This window comes from Fusarium venenatum, assembly GCF_020744135.1.
Source record: "Fusarium venenatum strain MPI-CAGE-CH-0201 chromosome Unknown EDB82scaffold_4, whole genome shotgun sequence".
Lineage (NCBI taxonomy): Eukaryota > Fungi > Ascomycota > Sordariomycetes > Hypocreales > Nectriaceae > Fusarium > Fusarium venenatum.
In genome coordinates this window covers 2,979,940-2,997,986 of record NW_027072132.1, presented here as the reverse complement: position 1 = coordinate 2,997,986, position 18,047 = coordinate 2,979,940, and the positions used below count along the sequence as shown (strand labels likewise).

General features: G+C 49.3%; 10 protein-coding genes across 10 annotated transcripts; 5 read left to right on the top strand and 5 right to left on the bottom strand.

Annotated features, from left to right (window-relative positions):
• Positions 1-39: 39 nt before the first annotated feature.
• Positions 40-1,001, top strand: EDB82DRAFT_312040 (kinase-like domain-containing protein). The gene has a single exon (XM_025737903.2). The coding sequence runs from the start codon at positions 286-288 to the stop codon at positions 745-747; it is 462 nt and encodes a 153-aa protein (XP_025592717.1). The 5' UTR covers positions 40-285; the 3' UTR covers positions 748-1,001.
• Positions 1,002-1,329: 328 nt separating this feature from the next.
• EDB82DRAFT_480136 (uncharacterized protein) lies at positions 1,330-3,309 on the top strand (the record flags this gene model as incomplete). Its single annotated transcript, XM_025737902.2, has 2 exons — positions 1,330-2,334; positions 2,383-3,309. 2 exons carry the CDS (start codon positions 1,330-1,332, stop codon positions 3,307-3,309), a joined length of 1,932 nt encoding a protein of 643 aa, XP_025592716.2.
• Positions 3,310-3,835: 526 nt separating this feature from the next.
• EDB82DRAFT_437017 (NADH-ubiquinone oxidoreductase 78 kDa subunit mitochondrial precursor) lies at positions 3,836-6,334 on the top strand (the record flags this gene model as incomplete). Its single annotated transcript, XM_065607762.1, has 6 exons — positions 3,836-3,950; positions 4,010-4,033; positions 4,086-4,137; positions 4,190-4,204; positions 4,258-6,162; positions 6,217-6,334. 6 exons carry the CDS (start codon positions 3,836-3,838, stop codon positions 6,332-6,334), a joined length of 2,229 nt encoding a protein of 742 aa, XP_065463325.1.
• Positions 6,335-6,369: 35 nt separating this feature from the next.
• On the bottom strand, positions 6,370-7,567 carry EDB82DRAFT_311640 (uncharacterized protein). Its single transcript, XM_025737900.2, has one exon. It carries the CDS (start codon positions 7,249-7,251, stop codon positions 6,625-6,627), a length of 627 nt encoding a protein of 208 aa, XP_025592714.1. The 5' UTR covers positions 7,252-7,567; the 3' UTR covers positions 6,370-6,624.
• Position 7,568: 1 nt separating this feature from the next.
• On the bottom strand, positions 7,569-9,354 carry EDB82DRAFT_311524 (acyl CoA binding protein-domain-containing protein). Its single transcript, XM_025737899.2, has 3 exons — positions 9,039-9,354; positions 8,688-8,985; positions 7,569-8,631 (listed from the first exon to the last, which is right to left on the bottom strand). The coding sequence occupies exons 1-3, from the start codon at positions 9,052-9,054 to the stop codon at positions 8,058-8,060; spliced, it is 888 nt and encodes a 295-aa protein (XP_025592713.1). The 5' UTR covers positions 9,055-9,354; the 3' UTR covers positions 7,569-8,057.
• A 623-nt stretch (positions 9,355-9,977) lies between these two features.
• On the bottom strand, positions 9,978-11,230 carry EDB82DRAFT_513878 (ribonuclease III domain-containing protein). Its single transcript, XM_025737897.2, has 2 exons — positions 11,190-11,230; positions 9,978-11,101 (listed from the first exon to the last, which is right to left on the bottom strand). Exon 2 carries the CDS (start codon positions 11,091-11,093, stop codon positions 10,125-10,127), a length of 969 nt encoding a protein of 322 aa, XP_025592712.1. The 5' UTR covers positions 11,094-11,101; positions 11,190-11,230; the 3' UTR covers positions 9,978-10,124.
• A 52-nt stretch (positions 11,231-11,282) lies between these two features.
• On the bottom strand, positions 11,283-11,986 carry EDB82DRAFT_311951 (uncharacterized protein). Its single transcript, XM_065607455.1, has 2 exons — positions 11,428-11,986; positions 11,283-11,363 (listed from the first exon to the last, which is right to left on the bottom strand). The coding sequence occupies exon 1, from the start codon at positions 11,914-11,916 to the stop codon at positions 11,536-11,538; it is 381 nt and encodes a 126-aa protein (XP_065463324.1). The 5' UTR covers positions 11,917-11,986; the 3' UTR covers positions 11,283-11,363; positions 11,428-11,535.
• Positions 11,937-12,411, top strand: EDB82DRAFT_529499 (mitochondrial 37S ribosomal protein mS33; the record flags this gene model as incomplete). The annotated part of the gene is made up of 4 exons (XM_025737896.1): positions 11,937-11,975; positions 12,025-12,230; positions 12,289-12,338; positions 12,389-12,411. 4 exons carry the CDS (start codon positions 11,937-11,939, stop codon positions 12,409-12,411), a joined length of 318 nt encoding a protein of 105 aa, XP_025592711.1.
• A 932-nt stretch (positions 12,412-13,343) lies between these two features.
• On the top strand, positions 13,344-16,580 carry EDB82DRAFT_311675 (armadillo-type protein). Its single transcript, XM_065607454.1, has 4 exons — positions 13,344-13,744; positions 13,865-13,948; positions 14,001-15,611; positions 15,661-16,580. The coding sequence occupies exons 1-4, from the start codon at positions 13,640-13,642 to the stop codon at positions 16,186-16,188; spliced, it is 2,328 nt and encodes a 775-aa protein (XP_065463323.1). The 5' UTR covers positions 13,344-13,639; the 3' UTR covers positions 16,189-16,580.
• Positions 16,581-16,768: 188 nt separating this feature from the next.
• Positions 16,769-17,934, bottom strand: EDB82DRAFT_513871 (uncharacterized protein). Its single transcript, XM_065608946.1, has 3 exons — positions 17,672-17,934; positions 17,206-17,622; positions 16,769-17,145 (listed from the first exon to the last, which is right to left on the bottom strand). Exons 1-3 carry the CDS (start codon positions 17,792-17,794, stop codon positions 16,972-16,974), a joined length of 714 nt encoding a protein of 237 aa, XP_065463322.1. The 5' UTR covers positions 17,795-17,934; the 3' UTR covers positions 16,769-16,971.
• Positions 17,935-18,047: the final 113 nt, after the last annotated feature.

Here is an 18,047-nt window from a genome sequence, read left to right as displayed (position 1 = left end):
CTGTCGCTATATTTGATGGTTTCTTTAACGCCAGTGCTGCTGACGCCAGGACCAATCGTCCGCACACTGATTGTTGCCCTTGTCAAAGCAAGTCGTCACAAGATCTTGCTTTGATTTTTGAGAAAACAGATTGGCCCTCTTCACATTTCTGATATTTGCATAAGGACGAGGCAAGATGGAAACTTGTCCGAAGCCTTCGCCTTGCAATTCGTCCTCAGCCATACATCCATTCCCGTCCCCAAGGTATATTACGCTTTCATCTATAGAGGAACATCATACACTGCGATGCAGCATATCAAGGGGCAAATGACGGCGCATGGTTGGACAAGTCGGTCAGATGAATCAAAAACGCGAATATTGGAGCAATTGCGTGACATGGTCACTGAGCTTCGCTCTGTCACACCCCCAGAAGGGACAAAGGTTAGCAGTATCGAAGGCGGGCCTTTCTACGACTGTCGGCTGCCGTCAAGGCTCTACTGGGGTCCCTATGCCAGTGTTCGCAAGTTCCACGAAGCGCTGGTCGATAACATTCCTTGGGACGCTGAATATACCAACTATCCTGATCTTGTTGAACTCTTTGAATTCTACCGGCAAGTAGAAAACGAGATAGTCCTCACCCATGGCGACCTGAGCAGTCTCAACATTCTGGCTCGTGGAGACAGAGTTGTAGGTATAGTGGACTGGGAGACGGCAGGATGGTTCCCGGCTTACTGGGAATACACCACAGCAAGATATGTCAACCCGTAAAACCGATTCTGGGCCAATGCGGTCGATCAATTCATAACGCCCATGGCGGACAAGTGGAATATGGATTCCATAAGACGCAAGTATTTTGGTGACATAACAGACATTGAGTCTCGTGTATGATTTCGCCGGGCAAGATCCTGTGAAATATACAAGAGCTTAAACTGGGGATCGTTCCCACTGGACTAAAGAATAGAAGTAGAATGCTGGAAGTTAAATCGCGGGCCGGTTCCGTCTTACAGACGACCGAACTAGTGGGGGTTTCAACATTACCGAAGCTGTCAGAAAGACCGATGGTGGGGGCCGACGCCGAAGCTCCGAGGTGATGTCAAGATAGACGACAGTAACCGTCAACAATTGCCACTTTTGTCAGCAAATTGTCACAATTTATCACCATTGATGAGGCAATGGGACTACGTCTTTGAGTATATACTTACAGCGAATGATTCCAAATGCATGAATATTTCTTTTTAACGTCACCTTCTCCCTGCATATAAATTCCTGCCATTGATGCTCTGTCGCAACGCCCTCCGCAGAGCTGTACCGCGCTCACAACCAGTCTCACATCTACGACGAATCAAACAAATGGCTACTCACATTTCCAATGGCAATGGCGCATTGTCGCCTGCGTCTGGGTACGAAGGCGCAGCACTCGAGGACCTACCCAAGTCATGGCATTTCACCGAATCCCTTCCTGCCGATTCTATATTCCCGACACCTGCCGACTCTCACAAGACTCCTCGAGATCAGATAGGCCCCCGACAAGTGCGTAATGCTATATACACCTGGGTGCGCCCCGAAGAACAGAAAGACCCGGAGCTTCTGGCTGTCAGTCCAGCCGCTCTGCGCGATCTGGGGATCAAGTCCGGAGAAGAAACGACAGACAATTTCAGACAGATGGTAGCGGGCAACAAGTTGTACGGCTGGGATGAAGAAAAGCTCGAGGGTGGCTACCCTTGGGCGCAATGTTATGGAGGATTCCAATTCGGACAGTGGGCTGGTCAGCTTGGTGATGGCAGAGCTATTTCCCTCTTCGAGTCAACCAACCCTGACTCTGGCGAGCGATACGAGCTTCAACTCAAAGGTGCCGGTCTGACACCTTACTCGCGATTTGCCGACGGAAAGGCTGTTCTGCGATCCAGTATCCGAGAGTTTGTTGTTTCAGAGGCGCTCAACGCTCTCAAGATTCCCACTACCAGAGCGTTATCGCTCACGCTGCTGCCAGATTCCAAGGTTCGCCGAGAGCGAATCGAGCCAGGTGCTATCGTTTTACGGTTTGCGCAATCCTGGGTACGCCTTGGTAACTTTGACATTCTACGTGCAAGAGGAGATCGCAAGTTGATTAGACAGCTTGCCACATACATCGTAGAAGATGTCTTTGGCGGCTGGGAAAAACTGCCTGGTCGGCTGGAAGACCCGGACAAGCCTGCTAATTCTCCATCACCCAAGCGTGAGGTAGCTGCTGACACCATTGAGGGCGCAGATGGTTCCGAGGAGAATCGCTTTACGAGGTTCTATCGCGAGGTCGTGCGTCGCAATGCCAAAGTGGTGGCTCACTGGCAAGCTTACGGATTCATGAATGGTGTCTTGGTAAGTAACATGTGTTGACATCCTTGACATGGTGCTAACATATAACAGAACACAGACAACACCTCCATCTACGGACTGTCGATAGACTTTGGTCCATTTGCTTTTATGGATAATTTTGACCCTGCATACACACCAAACCACGATGATTATGCGCTCCGTTATAGTTATAGAAACCAGCCTACCATTATCTGGTGGAACCTTGTTCGTTTTGGCGAGGCCATTGGCGAGCTGATGGGAGCAGGTGCAAATGTTGACAATGAGACCTTTGTTACAGAGGGCGTCAAGAAAGAGCAAGAGGAGGAGATTGTGACAAGAGCTGAAAAGCTCATTACACAAGCTGGAGAAGAGTTTAAGGCTGTGTTCCTTGCAGAGTACAAGCGACTTATGACCACTCGCCTGGGTCTCAAAACGCACAAGGATACTGATTTTGAGGTGCTTTTCAGCGAGGCCCTCGACACAATGGAAGCTTTGGAGCTTGACTTCCACCACTTCTTCCGCCGTCTGAGCAAAATCAAGTTGCAGGATTTGGCCACCGAAGAAGCCCGCAAAGAGAAGGCCTCAGTTTTCTTCCACAAAGAAGGCCCCCCGACCATCACAACCGAAGAAGATGCCCGAGCACGCCTTGCCATCTGGCTAGAGAGCTGGCGGGGGCGCATTATCGAGGATTGGAAGGAAGATGGAGACGATGTATCAGACGCAAAGGACCTCGAGAGAATTGATGCGATGAAGAGGGTGAACCCCAACTTCGTGCCTCGCGGTTGGATTCTTGATGAACTCATCCAGCGCGTAGAGAAGGACGGCGAACGAGACGTGCTGAACCGTGTCATGCACATGGCCCTCAACCCGTTCGAAGATCGCTGGGATGGCGAAATTTTCGACGGAAAGACATACAACGGCGACAAGGACGAGGAACTGCGATGGACGGATGATCCCCCTCAGTCTGAGCGAGCTATGCAGTGCAGCTGCAGCTCATAGGCAGATAGATCAATCCCTAATAAATGAACACACACGTACAGTTGCGTGGTGCTCAAAATCTACAAGCTATCCTAAGATTTGGTGGTATGTTACGACCGGCGGTAAGAGGCAGCGGTCATGGAGATTGGTTACTCTTCCATGCTTCCATAAACGGCGTAAAAATATTCATCTTGAACACAAGATAGAGGTAGACTCGACTGAAGCAACAGTTCTGCCGAAGCAGTCTTGTCGCGCAAGCTCACCTACAATAAAGTGTGCCCGTATACAATTTAATTTGGTAGAAGAAAGGAAAAAAATTCCAAAATCTCGGCGCGAATTGTGGAATAAGTGGTATTGGGTCTGAGGCTGCGGCCTGAGGCAGAGAGAAAAAGGCGCTGACCAATGAGCATTAACGTAAATTAATCGCGGGCTAGCGCCACTAAATCCATCACCCGAACAGCAGGTTCCTAGACGTCAACGACTGAGCATATATTCGCCTTCAGCGACCCTGTAACCATTTTCATCTTCCCTCCGTCAAGGCGACGCGATGCTCCGAAATACTCTAGCACGTTCGGCTTGGCGGACGAGTCGGCGGGCGGTCAATGTCTCGCGAACCTTCGCGACGACAAGCCAGCGCCCGGCCGAGGTGGAGCTGACAATTGGTGAGCATCTTTGTGTATAGAGCCATTGAAGGTTCAAGGAAGGCTAATACTGTTACTAGATGGAAAGAAGATCTCTATTGAAGGTATGCTTTAATGTTTGGGCGGCTTGGTCGACGTCTTCTGACAGAATTGTAGCTGGTTCTGCCCTTATTCAAGCCTGCGAGAAGGCAGGTTCAACAGTTCCTCGGTAAGTCAAGACAGTCGTGGCGAGTTTGGATGACCTGGCTAACTTTATCTAGATACTGCTACCATGAGTACGATGCCTCCGAGTCCTCCTACGATCGATCTATCGCTGACAATGCTTCAGGAAGCTTATGATTGCCGGTAACTGCCGAATGTGTCTGGTGGAGGTTGAGCGGGCACCGAAGCCCGTTGCCTCATGTGCTTGGCCCGTACAGCCCGGTATGGTTGTCAAGACCAACTCTCCCCTTACTCACAAGGCCCGTGAGGGTGTTATGGAATTCTTGCTGGCCAACCATCCTCTCGACTGCCCTGTCTGTGATCAGGGTGGTGAGTGTGATCTTCAGGACCAGTCTATGCGTTACGGAGCGGACCGAGGCCGATTCCACGAGGTTGGCGGCAAGCGAGCTGTAGAGGACAAGAACATTGGTCCCCTGATCAAGACTTCCATGAACCGATGTATTCACTGCACTCGATGTATTCGATTCTCCAACGATATTGCTGGTGCCCCCGAGATGGGCTCCACCGGACGTGGTAACGATATCCAGATTGGCACCTACCTCGAGCAGAACCTGGACACCGAGTTGTCTGGTAACGTTATCGACCTTTGCCCCGTGGGTGCCCTCACCTCCAAGCCATACGCTTTCCGAGCTCGTCCCTGGGAGCTGAAGCACACCGAATCTATCGACGTTCTAAACGGTCTCGGCTCCAACATCCGTGTGGACTCCCGTGGCCTCGAGGTCATGCGTATTCTCCCCCGACTCAACGACGACGTGAATGAGGAGTGGATCGACGACAAGACTCGATTTGCTTGTGACGGTCTTAAGACTCAACGACTTACTATGCCTTTGGTCCGCCGCGAGGGTCGCTTCGAGCCCGCTGACTGGGAGGAGGCTCTCACCGAGATTGGCCGTGCTTACCAAATTAAGAACCCCCAGGGTAACGAGTTCAAGGTCATTGCTGGTGCTTTGACTGAGGTCGAGTCTCTGGTTGTTGCCAAGGATATGGCCAATAAGCTTGGCTCTGATAACCTGGCCCTCGATACCCCTACTGGCAGCCAGCCTTTCGCCCACGGTGTTGATGTTCGATCCAACTTCCTTTTCAACTCTCAGATCTGGGGAATTGAGGAGGCCGACGCTATCCTGATTGTTGGCAGCAACCCTCGGCACGAGGCTGCCGTTCTCAACGCCCGTATCCGAAAGCAGTGGCTCCGATCTGACCTCGAGATTGGTCTTGTTGGTGAGACATTTGACTCCACCTTTGAGTTCGAGCACTTTGGTGCCGATCACGCTGCTCTCAAGACTGCTCTCTCTGGTCCCTTCGGCGAGACCCTGAAGAACGCCAAACGACCTATGATCATTGTCGGCTCTGGTGTCACTGACCACGCTGATGCCAAGGCTTACTACGAGACCATTGGTGCCTTCGTCGACAAGCACGCCTCTAACTTCCGAACTGAGGAGTGGCAAGGTTACAACGTCCTTCAGCGTGAGGCTTCTCGTGCTGGTGCTTTCGAGGTTGGCTTCACTACTCCTTCTGCTGAGGTTGCCCAGACCAAGCCCAAGTTCGTCTGGCTTCTTGGTGCCGACGATGTCAACGAGGCCGATATCCCCAAGGATGCTTTCGTTGTTTACCAGGGTCACCATGGTGACAAGGGTGCCCAGATCGCTGATATCGTCCTCCCTGGTGCTGCTTACACTGAAAAGGCCGGTACTTACATCAACACTGAGGGTCGTGTTCAAATGACTCGAGCTGCCACTTCTCTGCCTGGTGCCTCGCGAACTGACTGGAAGATCCTCCGAGCTGCCAGTGAATTCCTTGGGGCTCCCCTTCCTTACGATGACGTCGCCATGGTCCGAGACCGCATGGTCGAGATCAGCCCTGCTCTGGCCGCCTACGACGTTGTTGAGCCCGTCGCCCTCCCTGCTCTGAGCAAGGTTCAACTTGTAGACCAGAACAAGGGTGCCAAGGTTTCCGGAGCTCCCCTCAAGAAGGTCATCGACAACTTTTACTTCACAGATGTTATCTCACGAAGGTATGTGAACTTGATTCATTGTGTACCGGGAGCCCCCGCTAACAATCTCTCTAGCTCTCCCACAATGGCTCGCTGCTCAGCGGCCAAGGCCACTGGTGATGCCAGGACAAACTTTATGGCCCCTGGTATGGAGGAGGATAAGCCTATGGGTCAGGTCGAGTATGGCGTATAACGTGGTGGTTGTAAAAGAATAGAAAGATCTGCTTTGTTTTATTGCGTCTGGGAAGTTCGTAGTATGTACATATTGGACGTCTGACAGAGGGCTAAAGGTAGATAAGTTGAATACCTAATTCCTTCGCTACGATGTGCACTTCCACGGAAATTGCCGTTTCACATCTTCCTCTTTCGATTAACGTTTGGAAGGAACATGAACATGTTCCTGTCACGGGCCTCCTTTGATGCCCCGTCGACGTACTTGACTGGTGAAAGCTGGGCTTGTGGTGCAGGTCCATGAGCCGGTTCCTAGTTGGCTCTGCGAACCTGTTCCTGTCCGAGTTGTTCTTTTTTTATTTCTGCTTCGATCTTTGCCCGATATGCTACTAAATCTGTATCACGAGCTCCTGCCATTTGGGCAGACCGCAATACAAACCCCATCATAGCGTTGGCCTGACACTCGCGCAGTGATCGATGGGGCCCTTCAAACGATGGTTGAAGAATTTGTTGTGGCGTGTCCGGGTAAGTGTCCGCCGGATGTGGCTTCGCTTCCATGTTTGCGATCATGGTGTTCAGATGTTCGGGCTCAACGCCTCGTGGGATGTCTGGTGCAGCTGTACCCTCTATATCTTCGAGGACTTCATAGCGCCGTCCATCTTGAAGGATGCGCTCGCGCTCGCGTATACACAGCGCGAGGAAGTTTTCGTTGGTGCTGATGGCGTGAGCATCAAGGCCTTCAAGCTCTGCTTGTAGAAGCTCGAGCTTGGTTGTCGAAGTGACGTCGCATAAGGCTTCATCCTTGCTTATAGGACGGAAAATGGCGGGCGCGAAGGTCTGTAACGGGGGAATGATGGCAAGGCCGTCTGGATCAGGAACATGCTTGGGATATTCTAGGCGCTCCGGGCCTGAGCCGCGACGATCAGGCGGCTGCGCCATCCTTCTTATTCATTTGTTTGTGGATTATGCGATTCTTTGAAGAAACGGGGGCATCAAGGCGTGGTTCATTTGTGGCTGCATGTAGTTGACGCTACACAGCAGGCGATGTTTGAGATGAGTGGGTTAGGAGGGACGAGAGAAGGGTCGGTGTAACATAAAGGCGGATAGCTGCATCTGCACCTGCAGAAATGGAAGTGGAAGAAGAAGGATTAGCGATGGGGCTAATGCTTCATAAACAAAGAACAACCCAAGCGTCAACGAATTCCGAGGGGTACTTAGGTTGCCAGGCAGAAACATATGGCTCCTTGAAGATAAAATCATCCTAAAATTAATAATTCCGAGAACACATAATGAGCGGTAAGATCGGCTCTTGTGAATGTATAAACAGGGTTGAATTAAGGTAGTGGTTTCGTGATAATATTCCAAGCATGGTATCTACTGGGTACATGTCCTCAACACACAATAACCACCCATTTCTCATAAATACAATGCTAGCCCAATACTCCTTTAAGCGCCTTATACTTAATGTGATTAACTTGTATCCAAAGACAATTGTAGTTTATGTGCTTGTCTGGTCTGAACTCGATACCAGCTGGCGTCCAAATACGCCTAACAATCCATGACCGCATACTGGGCTAGTCAGAATAACCCAGAAGAGCTCATAGACCAAGAGATCATGCCGCGAGATAGCAATACTCTCATATTGGGAGAGTGTCACCGATGCTGTGCCCGAAAAATCAAACGAGGGCTTTGTTCGGTGTGAATTTTGAGAGCAGGGACCGCCGGACGACATTCTACCCGAGCTATCACCCTCGTGACGGCAGAACATTTCGAACGTATTCTCTTAGTAGCCTGACACCCGCTCTAACAAGGTCTTCGAGTCGACGATCCTTGCGCTTCCTCAGCCATAATAGAACGACAGACAAAATAACAAGATCGGCAAATATGTGTTTGACTAATAACCAGGCAAACCACTTCACCCATACTTGGAGGCTTCGTTCCTGCTTCGCTCGCCACTCTCGACCCGTTGTAATTTGTTCTCGTAACGCAGCTACCTCAGCGGACATTGTGGTTAATGCTCGTTCCACCTTTCGCTGCCAGCGACCACTGCTTCGATCGCTAGTTGGTACATCAATTTCGGCATCTTCAAGGTCTACTTGTCGCTGAGACCGTAGTTCCGCTTCGTCATACTCGCTCATCGGTCTTAATTCTTTCAGGGGGCCTTCGCCATCGCTCGCTTGCTCGGGTTCTTGTTGAGGCTGGTGTGCGCCGGCGCCAGTCGATTGGTTGGCTCTCGGCGACGACAACGACGAGCTTGGACTGTTATTTTTAATCTGATTCCAGACGAATTCGAGTTCTGACACAAGTTCCTCAGCGTCACTGGCAGACCCACGTTAGTTGATCCTGTGTAGTTGGAGTTGAAGGATAGCGCTTACGGTGTCGTCGCATATCGATGCATCGTATCTATCAGCGCCTCGATATATCTCCTCTTTGACTCTGTCCGGCTTAATCCTTTCTGTAGATTCCACGCATCCCATTTATCTTTCTCGCGCTGTAGTTCGTCGGATGCCAATCCCGAGGCAGCAGTCGGACGTTCCATTACACCATCAACATCACCCTCCATTGCCTGCTTGTAGAGTCCATAAAGTCGGAGTCGATCGGTCGGCGGTGGTCTCGATGCGCCAGTTTTGGGTATCTTTTTGACGGTGTTGAGAGCGTGTACAAACACGCGATCTGATTACACGTCAGCCACCACGTTTGAGCACCGGTTATACAATACGACATACCCACTGAATCCGCCATTTTGGCGGCTATATTTTGTGTTAAAAAAAACTAAAAAAAACGGCTCGCGACACGCAAGTTGCGGCCGATGAGAGGGAGTGGCAATGGCGTCGAGGTCCAAGTCGAGCTTCGATATGGGGTCCTTTATCGGACCTTGAGCCGTCCGGACCGCGGCTTGATGGCCGAGATAACGGAACCCCACAAGCCAAGAATGGAAAGGAGAACAACAAAGTCGAAGTTGAAGGAAGACGATTGATTCTGTGTATCAAGAAAGAATTAAGTAACAGAGAGAGAACAAGTGTTAAGATAGAAGGCAGCCAAAGAAACGCCTAGTCGCCCGTGTATTATGACTCCATTGGGAAAAGAAAGGAGGGTCTTCGAGACTAAGATGATGGATTAACGCTCGATCAGAAGCAATTGGATGATGAAATGATGCGAGATCTTGCCCTGGGCCGGGACCTGTGGAGGACCTCGGCGCCCACGGGTAACGGGCAGTTACCAATGGATGGAGCTCGGAGGATACGCTTTCAGGGCCGTCTCCACTAGAAAAGGCACGTCCCCAGGGGGAGGGGATGATATCTGGGGATTCGGTAACAGTATAAAGATGATGGATCTTTAATTAATGCTCCGTATAATGAATAGCATGGCATCTATTATAGTTCGGTGCAGTATAGAATATGTGAATTGTGTTTCTGTATACGTGTACCTTTGCTCATCTCTCATGGACTTTCCAAGATCTCATCGACACGGATACCTGAATGTCGTGTTTTACCTTGTACCGAGCTTATTCTCCCCTCCTTTGAGCGGTTCGAGATATCGGGATCTGGAGACCAACCCCTGCATATGTTCCTAAATATGAACCGAGACACGTGAAGATAAATTGTAAAGTGGTCGATTAGGTTGGCAGGCTTGCTACCTAGCTTTAAAGACTTTGTAACTTTAACTCCATTAGTAAATATCGTTACCAAATATTACAAATGCAGCATTACTAGCTAAACATTTGACAACAGAACTTGGCTAAGATCAAAACAAGAGAGCTGTTACTTTATTCATATTCCACAGGGTATCAGAAAGTTGGCATGCAGCATTAGCTAAACATTTGACGAGTCTGCCCCACGGGCTTTTTCCTCCATCCATTGCTTCTTCTTAGCTTCGTATACTTTCAAGAATTTCCTATTTTCAAGCACTTGCAATGCTGCCTTTCCACCTGCTTCAGCCTTGCGCTTACCAACACCACATGCCATGAATTTGCCTGTTTCTCCCCACCCGTCAAGATAAACTCCAATAGCAAACAGTGGGAGGCCTGTGTCCTTGTCTTTTTTCTTGCATTCCATATCTTCGTACCGAATTTTGATTCCCGGCACCGCTATCGCTGCGCTCAGACGACCTTTGGCATTTTGCTCTGTCAAGGGTATCACCTTGGCTTCGGGCTGTGTAGGTTGTTCTTGAGCGATATGCTGTGTTTGAGCTATTGTTTCCAAGCAACTTTCTGCTTTCTTGATCTGGTCTTTGATTGTACGACCCCACAGCATCTTGAGCCAAGTAACGGCGTTTGCGTTTCCCTGCGGATGCGATTTGACGACTGCTCCAACGTATGCCTCAAAAACATCGCCTTGAAGCTTGATTACGTCCCTGTTATTCTTCTGTGTTCGTAGCAGGACTGTCATCTTGCCGATGTCTTGGGGCAATTGCGTTTTGTGCTCCATGCCGTACTCTCGATAATACTCAGCAAGTGTGCTATTTCGAACTAGCTGTTCACGGATTTGGCTGCACCGGCCTGCTGTGAGATGCGGAAAGGTCTCGAATATGAATTCTGTAGAGATCATCTCAAGTGTCGCGTCGCCGTACCATTCCAATTTCTCCCAGTTTGGGCCTCCAAGTCCAGGGTGCCTGAAGACTTGCTCTTCAAGATCGGGACGGATTGGTGGGAGAGGTGGCAGGCCGTCAGGTATTTCTGTGGAAGACCATCGCGAGATATCTGGCGCGACAGAGGCAACAGCAACCTGCACGCGCTTGCGTGGCTCCTTTTGTGAGCCCTCCTCTGCCGGTCTTTTTGACATATTGTAGCCTGTAATAGAAAGGTTAGCCTCCTAAATCCCAGGGTACAAAAATGAATAGTCTGGGAACTATATACTAAGTAGTATAACGTGACCTACTAATTTCGTCTCTTATACTTCGTGGTCAATTTTTCTGCTGGTCTGAAGCCGAAGCAAAGGTTTCCGTAGACCGTGATCGCGAAGTCACGTGACCTCGAAAGGCAACCGCGAGATTATCTCGACGTCAAAGTAATTGACTACGAACCGGCTAGTCGGTACCAGAAACTTTGGTCTCTAGGTAAGCTTTAGGATATAAAAATAAATAGCATAAGAAGTGTTCTAAGCAGCATAAACTGACCTACTAATTTCGTCTTTTATGTTCTTAGCGGCCAGTTTTTCTGATATCCTGTGTAGTTATGAACTGCTCAATGCACGATGTTCAAGAATTGCACTCACAAATTTCTTATCAAAGACGAATAAGTTGACTGACAGCTTGTTGCCTTGGTATTTTTTGGGTTATGCTGAAGGAAGAAGAAGTGGGCTGCTGGGCAGGTATTGCTTTTGTATTGTGTGAGAGTAAGGTTGATTTGAGCCCTATTTTATGACTCAAAGTTGTAGAGCGAGGGAAAAAGTCGATAATAGACTTCAGAAATCGTGTAGAACGACCAAATATCAAAAACGAATAACACTTGTGGAGTTGTATTTTCATTGGTCCGTTTGGAGTTGCTCTCAAAGCTTTAAACCCGCTTTTTGATTGAAGTGGCCAATCGGCGGTTTTGTTCGACTTTTGCGTAGACTTCATACGAGACGTCAATTCAAGCAGCAGGAAAGTTAACAGGAGCAACATTGAATGTCAATCACGTCAAGATGAGTGTCCCACGCGCGCGGATATTGGATCTGATGAAGGTAATTCTATCGAGCCCGAAATGGTCTTTCTCGTACTAACATTCTGCAGGCGCAATGCCAGGTCTTTGCGACTTCCTACAACCCTGAGGGCGTCCGCATGGGCAACAAGATCCTGCGACAGCGACTACGAGGACCAGCCATGGCAGCATACTACCCTCGAAAGACAGCGACGATACAGGACCTTAAGCGCGAATTTGGGCCAAACCTGGCAACCTGGGATGAGGCGGAGGAGGACCGATTCGAGTATATTGAGGAGTAAGCTGGAAACTGCAACCTTGAAATAGGTGCGAAAGTGCTGACAGTTCGATTTCAGGCTCAAGCTTCGTGGAAAGAGTGCTCCTAAGAAGAAGAAGGGACCCCCAGGTATGCATCTGCGACTCACCATCGCAAACAAGTCGCTAACAACTTTCCAGCTCCTACCGGCAAAAAGCGATAAATCAGGCAATGAATCTAATGACAAATTTGATGCCGATCATGGCGACTTAGAAAATCTTCGGAATCGCCTGTAAAGTGGGCGACATCTCGGTTTTACGACTCCTTGTGTATGGTGCTGTGGCAGCGATGACGAGGAAAGCCAAGTATTTGTGGTTTTCTCTTCAGTATGTACAATTACTTGTATTACAGCAAAAAAAAAATGCATTGTTCAATTCCCAAGTAGGAAAGTTTGTCTGTACTTTGACCTGTTGCTTGTTCGATTGCTAGATCACAAGTCCGTCCGACTACGAAAACGATATCCACGTCTTCATCCGCTGAATAGCCCAGCCACACTTCTCATGAGTGTTGGAATATCTTAGGTGTTGCGAGCAGCAGAACGGCAGTCTCAACATCCTGTGGCATTTAAGTAAAGTCGGTGGATACAATGCCGAAGCAAGAGCTCTTTTAGACTCGCAAGCATTGTCTTACAATCTGTGTTCGAGTTGTTTGTACTTGGCAATTCAGGCTGATGCACTCATTAACGTTTTCTTTTCCTAGTCGAGAAAGAACTTCTAGCTGACGATCTCCGTGTATAGGTAGGTAAAAAGGTAGGTAGGTAATCCATATTAACCATTCGGTGAATATCATGAATGGCATGAACGCTTCACATCCATGATGGATAGCCTTCCCGAGGAAGTGTTTCCCACAAGCGCGCTATACAAGTGCAGAAGACTCGGCCCTGAGATGCCCAGATATTCAGAGGAATAGAAGGAGTATAAAGTCACGATGACTTCAAGCTTCAGGGCATCACACCGTGCATATTAAGATTATGGGCCCCTATTTTGACTGTCAGTGCCAGCTGCAGGTGAGATTTTTTAGCAAAAGTGGAAGGAACAGAAGTGGCCAGGCTGCTCCTGTCGGCTGTTGGCACCTGCCACTTTACGCCCCTTCCATCTTCACTTTCCTTCCACTTGGCCTGCCGAAAAAGCTGCGTCAGTGATTAACCTCCACTCCCCTTCCGTCACCATATCCTCTTCCTTTCTTCCACCTCTTCACTCTCTTCCTCTTCCTCTTCACCATTCTCCCCTCAACACAATCAATCAGCCTCTTCTTGGTTCGTACATTCAGTACATTCACACTCTTTGTCTCACATCGCGTGTTACTTGCGTCCATTCCCTCTACAATTCTTATCCGATTGCGGTCTCTCCAAATTCATTGCATCGAAAGTCCAGCCCAACTGGTGCAACATCATGTCTTCACCTGGGTATTCTCAGGAATCACCTGAGAAGGTTGGTCCTATCTTTACTGCTGTTGTGCAGGGCGAGACTTCAGGCAATTTCCCACGTTCCTCTCCGGTCAGTATACTTTTATTAAGTTTGTCGGCTCTATGGATTCGCTATATATTGGCTTGATATCTCATACCGTTTTTTTCTTATGTCTTTTCGTGGAGAATAACTTACTAATGCAAACCACAGAAGGAAACAGGTAACCCCAATCCTGCAAAGAAAAGCATATCGGCCCTCACAACTTCAAAGCTTGCGAATCAAGGCCACCCAAAGGTGAAACTGACCGTGTGACTCACGGTATACAATTTACTAACCATTATAGAAGATGAAAATCAGTCACGATGACTCGACTACGGAACAGTCTTACCCTGTGGACAAGCTCCTTGCCAAGCTCTCTGAGCAGGTTGTAGACCAGCAGCCCGATTCCCTCAAAGCGAATAATGAAGTAATCAACTATGCAAGGATATTCGATCATGCGTCATCAAGCAACTCCCTGCCCGTCACTCCTGCTACTGATGTCTTTCCAAGCACGGCTCCTACTACACGACCCGCCAGTGCTACTTTCGACGATGCTCGTAACGAAAGCGAAGAAGTGGTCCGTCTGAAGTTGCAGCTCGCCCAAGCAGAGAGCAAGATTTCTAAACTTGACCAAGAATTGGCGGGAACCCGTGTCGTCACGACTATGCCCGAAAACTCTGCTATTGGATCCAGCAACTCGTTGTATCCTACTCGCGGAAGTGCGTGGAGATCTCCGGACGATGCTCATTCCGACACAAGCGATGCGATGTCTGCTTCTACCTTCAATCGTACTCGAGAGATCTGGGGAAGCCACCCTGGCGGCTTCACCAACACGCTTCAGGCTCCAGTCCCTGAACCAGCTCCTGGAAAATGGCTTGGGGGACGCGGTTTTAACCCACCATGCCCAGAATCTAGTGGTTCGCCTTATCCCGTGATGGATGGCTTCCGCAGTGAGCGTCTGACCCCAGATGCAGAGATGATACGACCCAACTACGGACGCCGTGGCAACCGTATGGATAGTCGATTCAACTCCCCCCAGCCGTTTGGATCTGGCTACGGGGGAGGCTACAACAGCCCTGCCAACCAATCCGACTACATGGGCAGCCCTGTTCCTGTAGCACCTATGAATGCTCCCCAAGGACTCGGCCCTATGGGTGTCTACCCTCCCTATCCACCTCCCGCCGGAACACCTCTGTCACCTCACGCCTCCGAGTTCACTGCTGGCTCCGGATGGAAGAATGAGGCTGGACCGCATCCATTGTACCCACGCAGGGGACTGGACCCAAGAGATGTTCTGTCGCCCGAGGATCAGACGTATCTGCCCCCAACTGAGCCACTGAACTATCGTCGTCTCTTGGACCGTAATGTCAACTGCAACTGGAAGTACATTGTCGACAAGATCGTCTGCAACAACGATCAGCAAGCCTCTATCTTTTTGCAACAGAAGCTCAAGGTTGGAACCCCGGAACAAAAGTTTGAAATCGTGGATGCGATCGTGTCACAGGCATATCCCTTGATGATCAATCGGTTTGGCAACTTTCTGGTACAGCGATGCTTTGAGCATGGCACACCTGACCAGGTGATCCACATTGCCGAAGCTATTCGAGGCAACACTTTGAGTCTCTCTATGGATCCTTTTGGTTGTCATGTTGTTCAAAAGGCGTTTGACTCAGTGCCGGAAAAATACAAGGCCATTATGGTTTCCGAACTGTTACGGCGCATCCCAGAGACGGTCATTCATCGTTACGCCTGCCATGTTTGGCAGAAGCTTTTTGAACTTCGCTGGACTGAGTCGCCCCCACAGATCATGAAGTATGTCAACGAGGCACTGAGCGGAATGTGGCATGAAGTGGCTCTTGGGGAGACTGGCAGTCTTGTTGTGCAGAACATCTTTGAGAACTGTCTTGAAGAGGATAAGGTATGTTGAGTTATTCTTGACAATGCTATTATACTAACTCTTTTAACAGCGTCCTTGTATCGAGGAGGTTCTTGCCAACATTAACATTGTGGCTCATGGCCAATTCGGTAACTGGTGCATTCAGCACATCTGCGAACATGGTGCTCCTCCTGACCGCAGCCGGGCTATTGACCACGTCATTCGTTATGCTGCAGAGTACAGCACTGATCAGTTCGCTTCCAAGGTTGTCGAGAAGTGTCTCAAGATCGGGGGTTCAGAGTTCCTCGGTCGCTACCTAGACCGAGTCTGTGAGGGTCGTCGTGACCGTACACGCATCCCACTCATCGACATCGCCAGCGATCAGTATGGCAATTACCTCATCCAATGGATCCTCAACAACGCCTCTCCTCAGCATCGCGAGATTGTTGCCGCTCATATCCGAAAGCACATGGTCTCCTTGCGAGGTTCCAAGTTTGGCTCTCGTGTCGGTATGCTCTGCACCAACCATGCTGTTGCAACTCGTCCCGGCCCTGGCGCCGGTCCTGGAATGAGTGGACGCATGGGACCTGGCCCACGCTACAGCAACGGGTACCGCTAAATTATTTTATTCTTTGCCAACCGATCTCTTTTATCGCCATAGACATGCTTCTGCTAGAGTTGCAGAGCTTTCCCCATTGCACTTTTTGTTTTCTTTTCTTTCATTGTCATACACGTCGAGGAGCCCCTATCTGAATCACCGATCCTTCCACTCGTCAAGATCACGCAACAAACCAGAAGAATTTGTCGACCTTTCTTAAGAAACATCTTCCCACGCAAGTAATTTACAGATCACACGACATCCTACGCCCAGCTGGCTACTGCCTTCTCGGGTGCATTGGACACATTATGGTTATCGATTTTGCAATATGAAGAGGATGGTAGATACTAACCACCGGCAGTCCTTGCAGAACTGACCTGTATCACACCATCTATGGGCTGCCACTCTCGCAGGATGAGCGGAACCATGTCTCACGGGGTGCCATGGCCATACTTCTTCAGTCAATCTACGGGTATGAATGATGGTGGTCTAGAAGGGCTCGCTTGGAGGTCGGGGTGAGTTTATGAAGTTGTATGTCGTTTTTCTATGCGGATGCTGGGTTCAGGCGTCTTCCTATAGCACACGGGTTGTTACTGTAGTCATTAAATTCCTTTTAATAAACGATGATGCTTTTATCACTCTCAATGGCCCGATTGTGCGCCGCGATTGGTGAGTGAGATAACCAAAATCGCACTATCTTAATCATCTATCTATCTTGCTCAAATTCATAATGAAGCATGCCCATGGTTGCATGATCCGTAACGCCACCAATGCTATGTAAACGACAAGGCAGTGATTCTGTTTTTACTTTTCGTCTCGCGAAGTTTCAGCAGCAGAGGAAGCAACAAGATCGTCGTGAAGGGGTGGGAACTCGGTGTCAAGCGCTTTTGGTAGGTCTACAAGAGTGGAAACATCGGGACTGACATCCTTCTCCCATGGCTTTCTTGGGGCAGCTCTGGTCCCGACAGGTTTCACGGCCTGGGCATTTTTCAGTAAAGACAACTGGGTAGAAGGGTTGTTCTCTAGAGTTGGACTTACGGGATCCCTGATGATGGTGTTTGGTATTTGTCGAATGCCCGGCACAGGCTTGCCCTCTTGGATAAGTTTGATCATTTCGGCAAACCCCATCGGATAATTAGGCTGATCTTCTGAGCTAGATTGAGCTGCAGCGGCTTTTCTGTCGATATAGAGGTCAGTCTTTGGTGCAGCCTTCTGCCAGTCCAAGGCTGAGGCTGAGGTGGCATTGGCCTCTGTACGTTGACGGTATTCCTCTGGCAAGACATATGGGGGCTGGTAGTTTGTTTTGATTGTCAACCAGCTTTTATAGGAACCAAAGTCGATGTTGACACCAATGCGCTGTGCATAATAGAATATGCGAGCGTGGATAGCCATATCTGAGAGAGAGGCTTCGGGGTCTTGCTGACCAGGTTCACCAAGGATGGAGCAAAGGCCTGACTAAAGAGATATCAGTAAGTCTCGGAATAAAAATACGTAATCGGTTTACCATGAAGCTTTTGTCCTTGGTCCATGGATATGTATCAAAAGCAGTGAATATTGCATCGTCATCCTTGAGAGCCCTGATGCGATCAGCTCCCGAAAGAGACTGTGAGGACTGCTGTTGGCTCATTATGTGGACTGGAGGTACTCAAAATCTATTAGATCTCAGTAAGCTTCACATCCAAAAACAGGTACAAGTATGGAATTTCATCGTGTCCATGTGCAAGGGGATGATCTATGTACTAACATGTGAGAAAACAATCCCGGGGTTGGTTAAGCTCACAGAGCTAGTAAAGCTTGGCCTGTTCAGGACTTGGGTCAATCAGGTAGACCAAAATGCCTGAAACAGCAGCAAGAGGTGAACCTCGGTTGAAGTCGGTTTT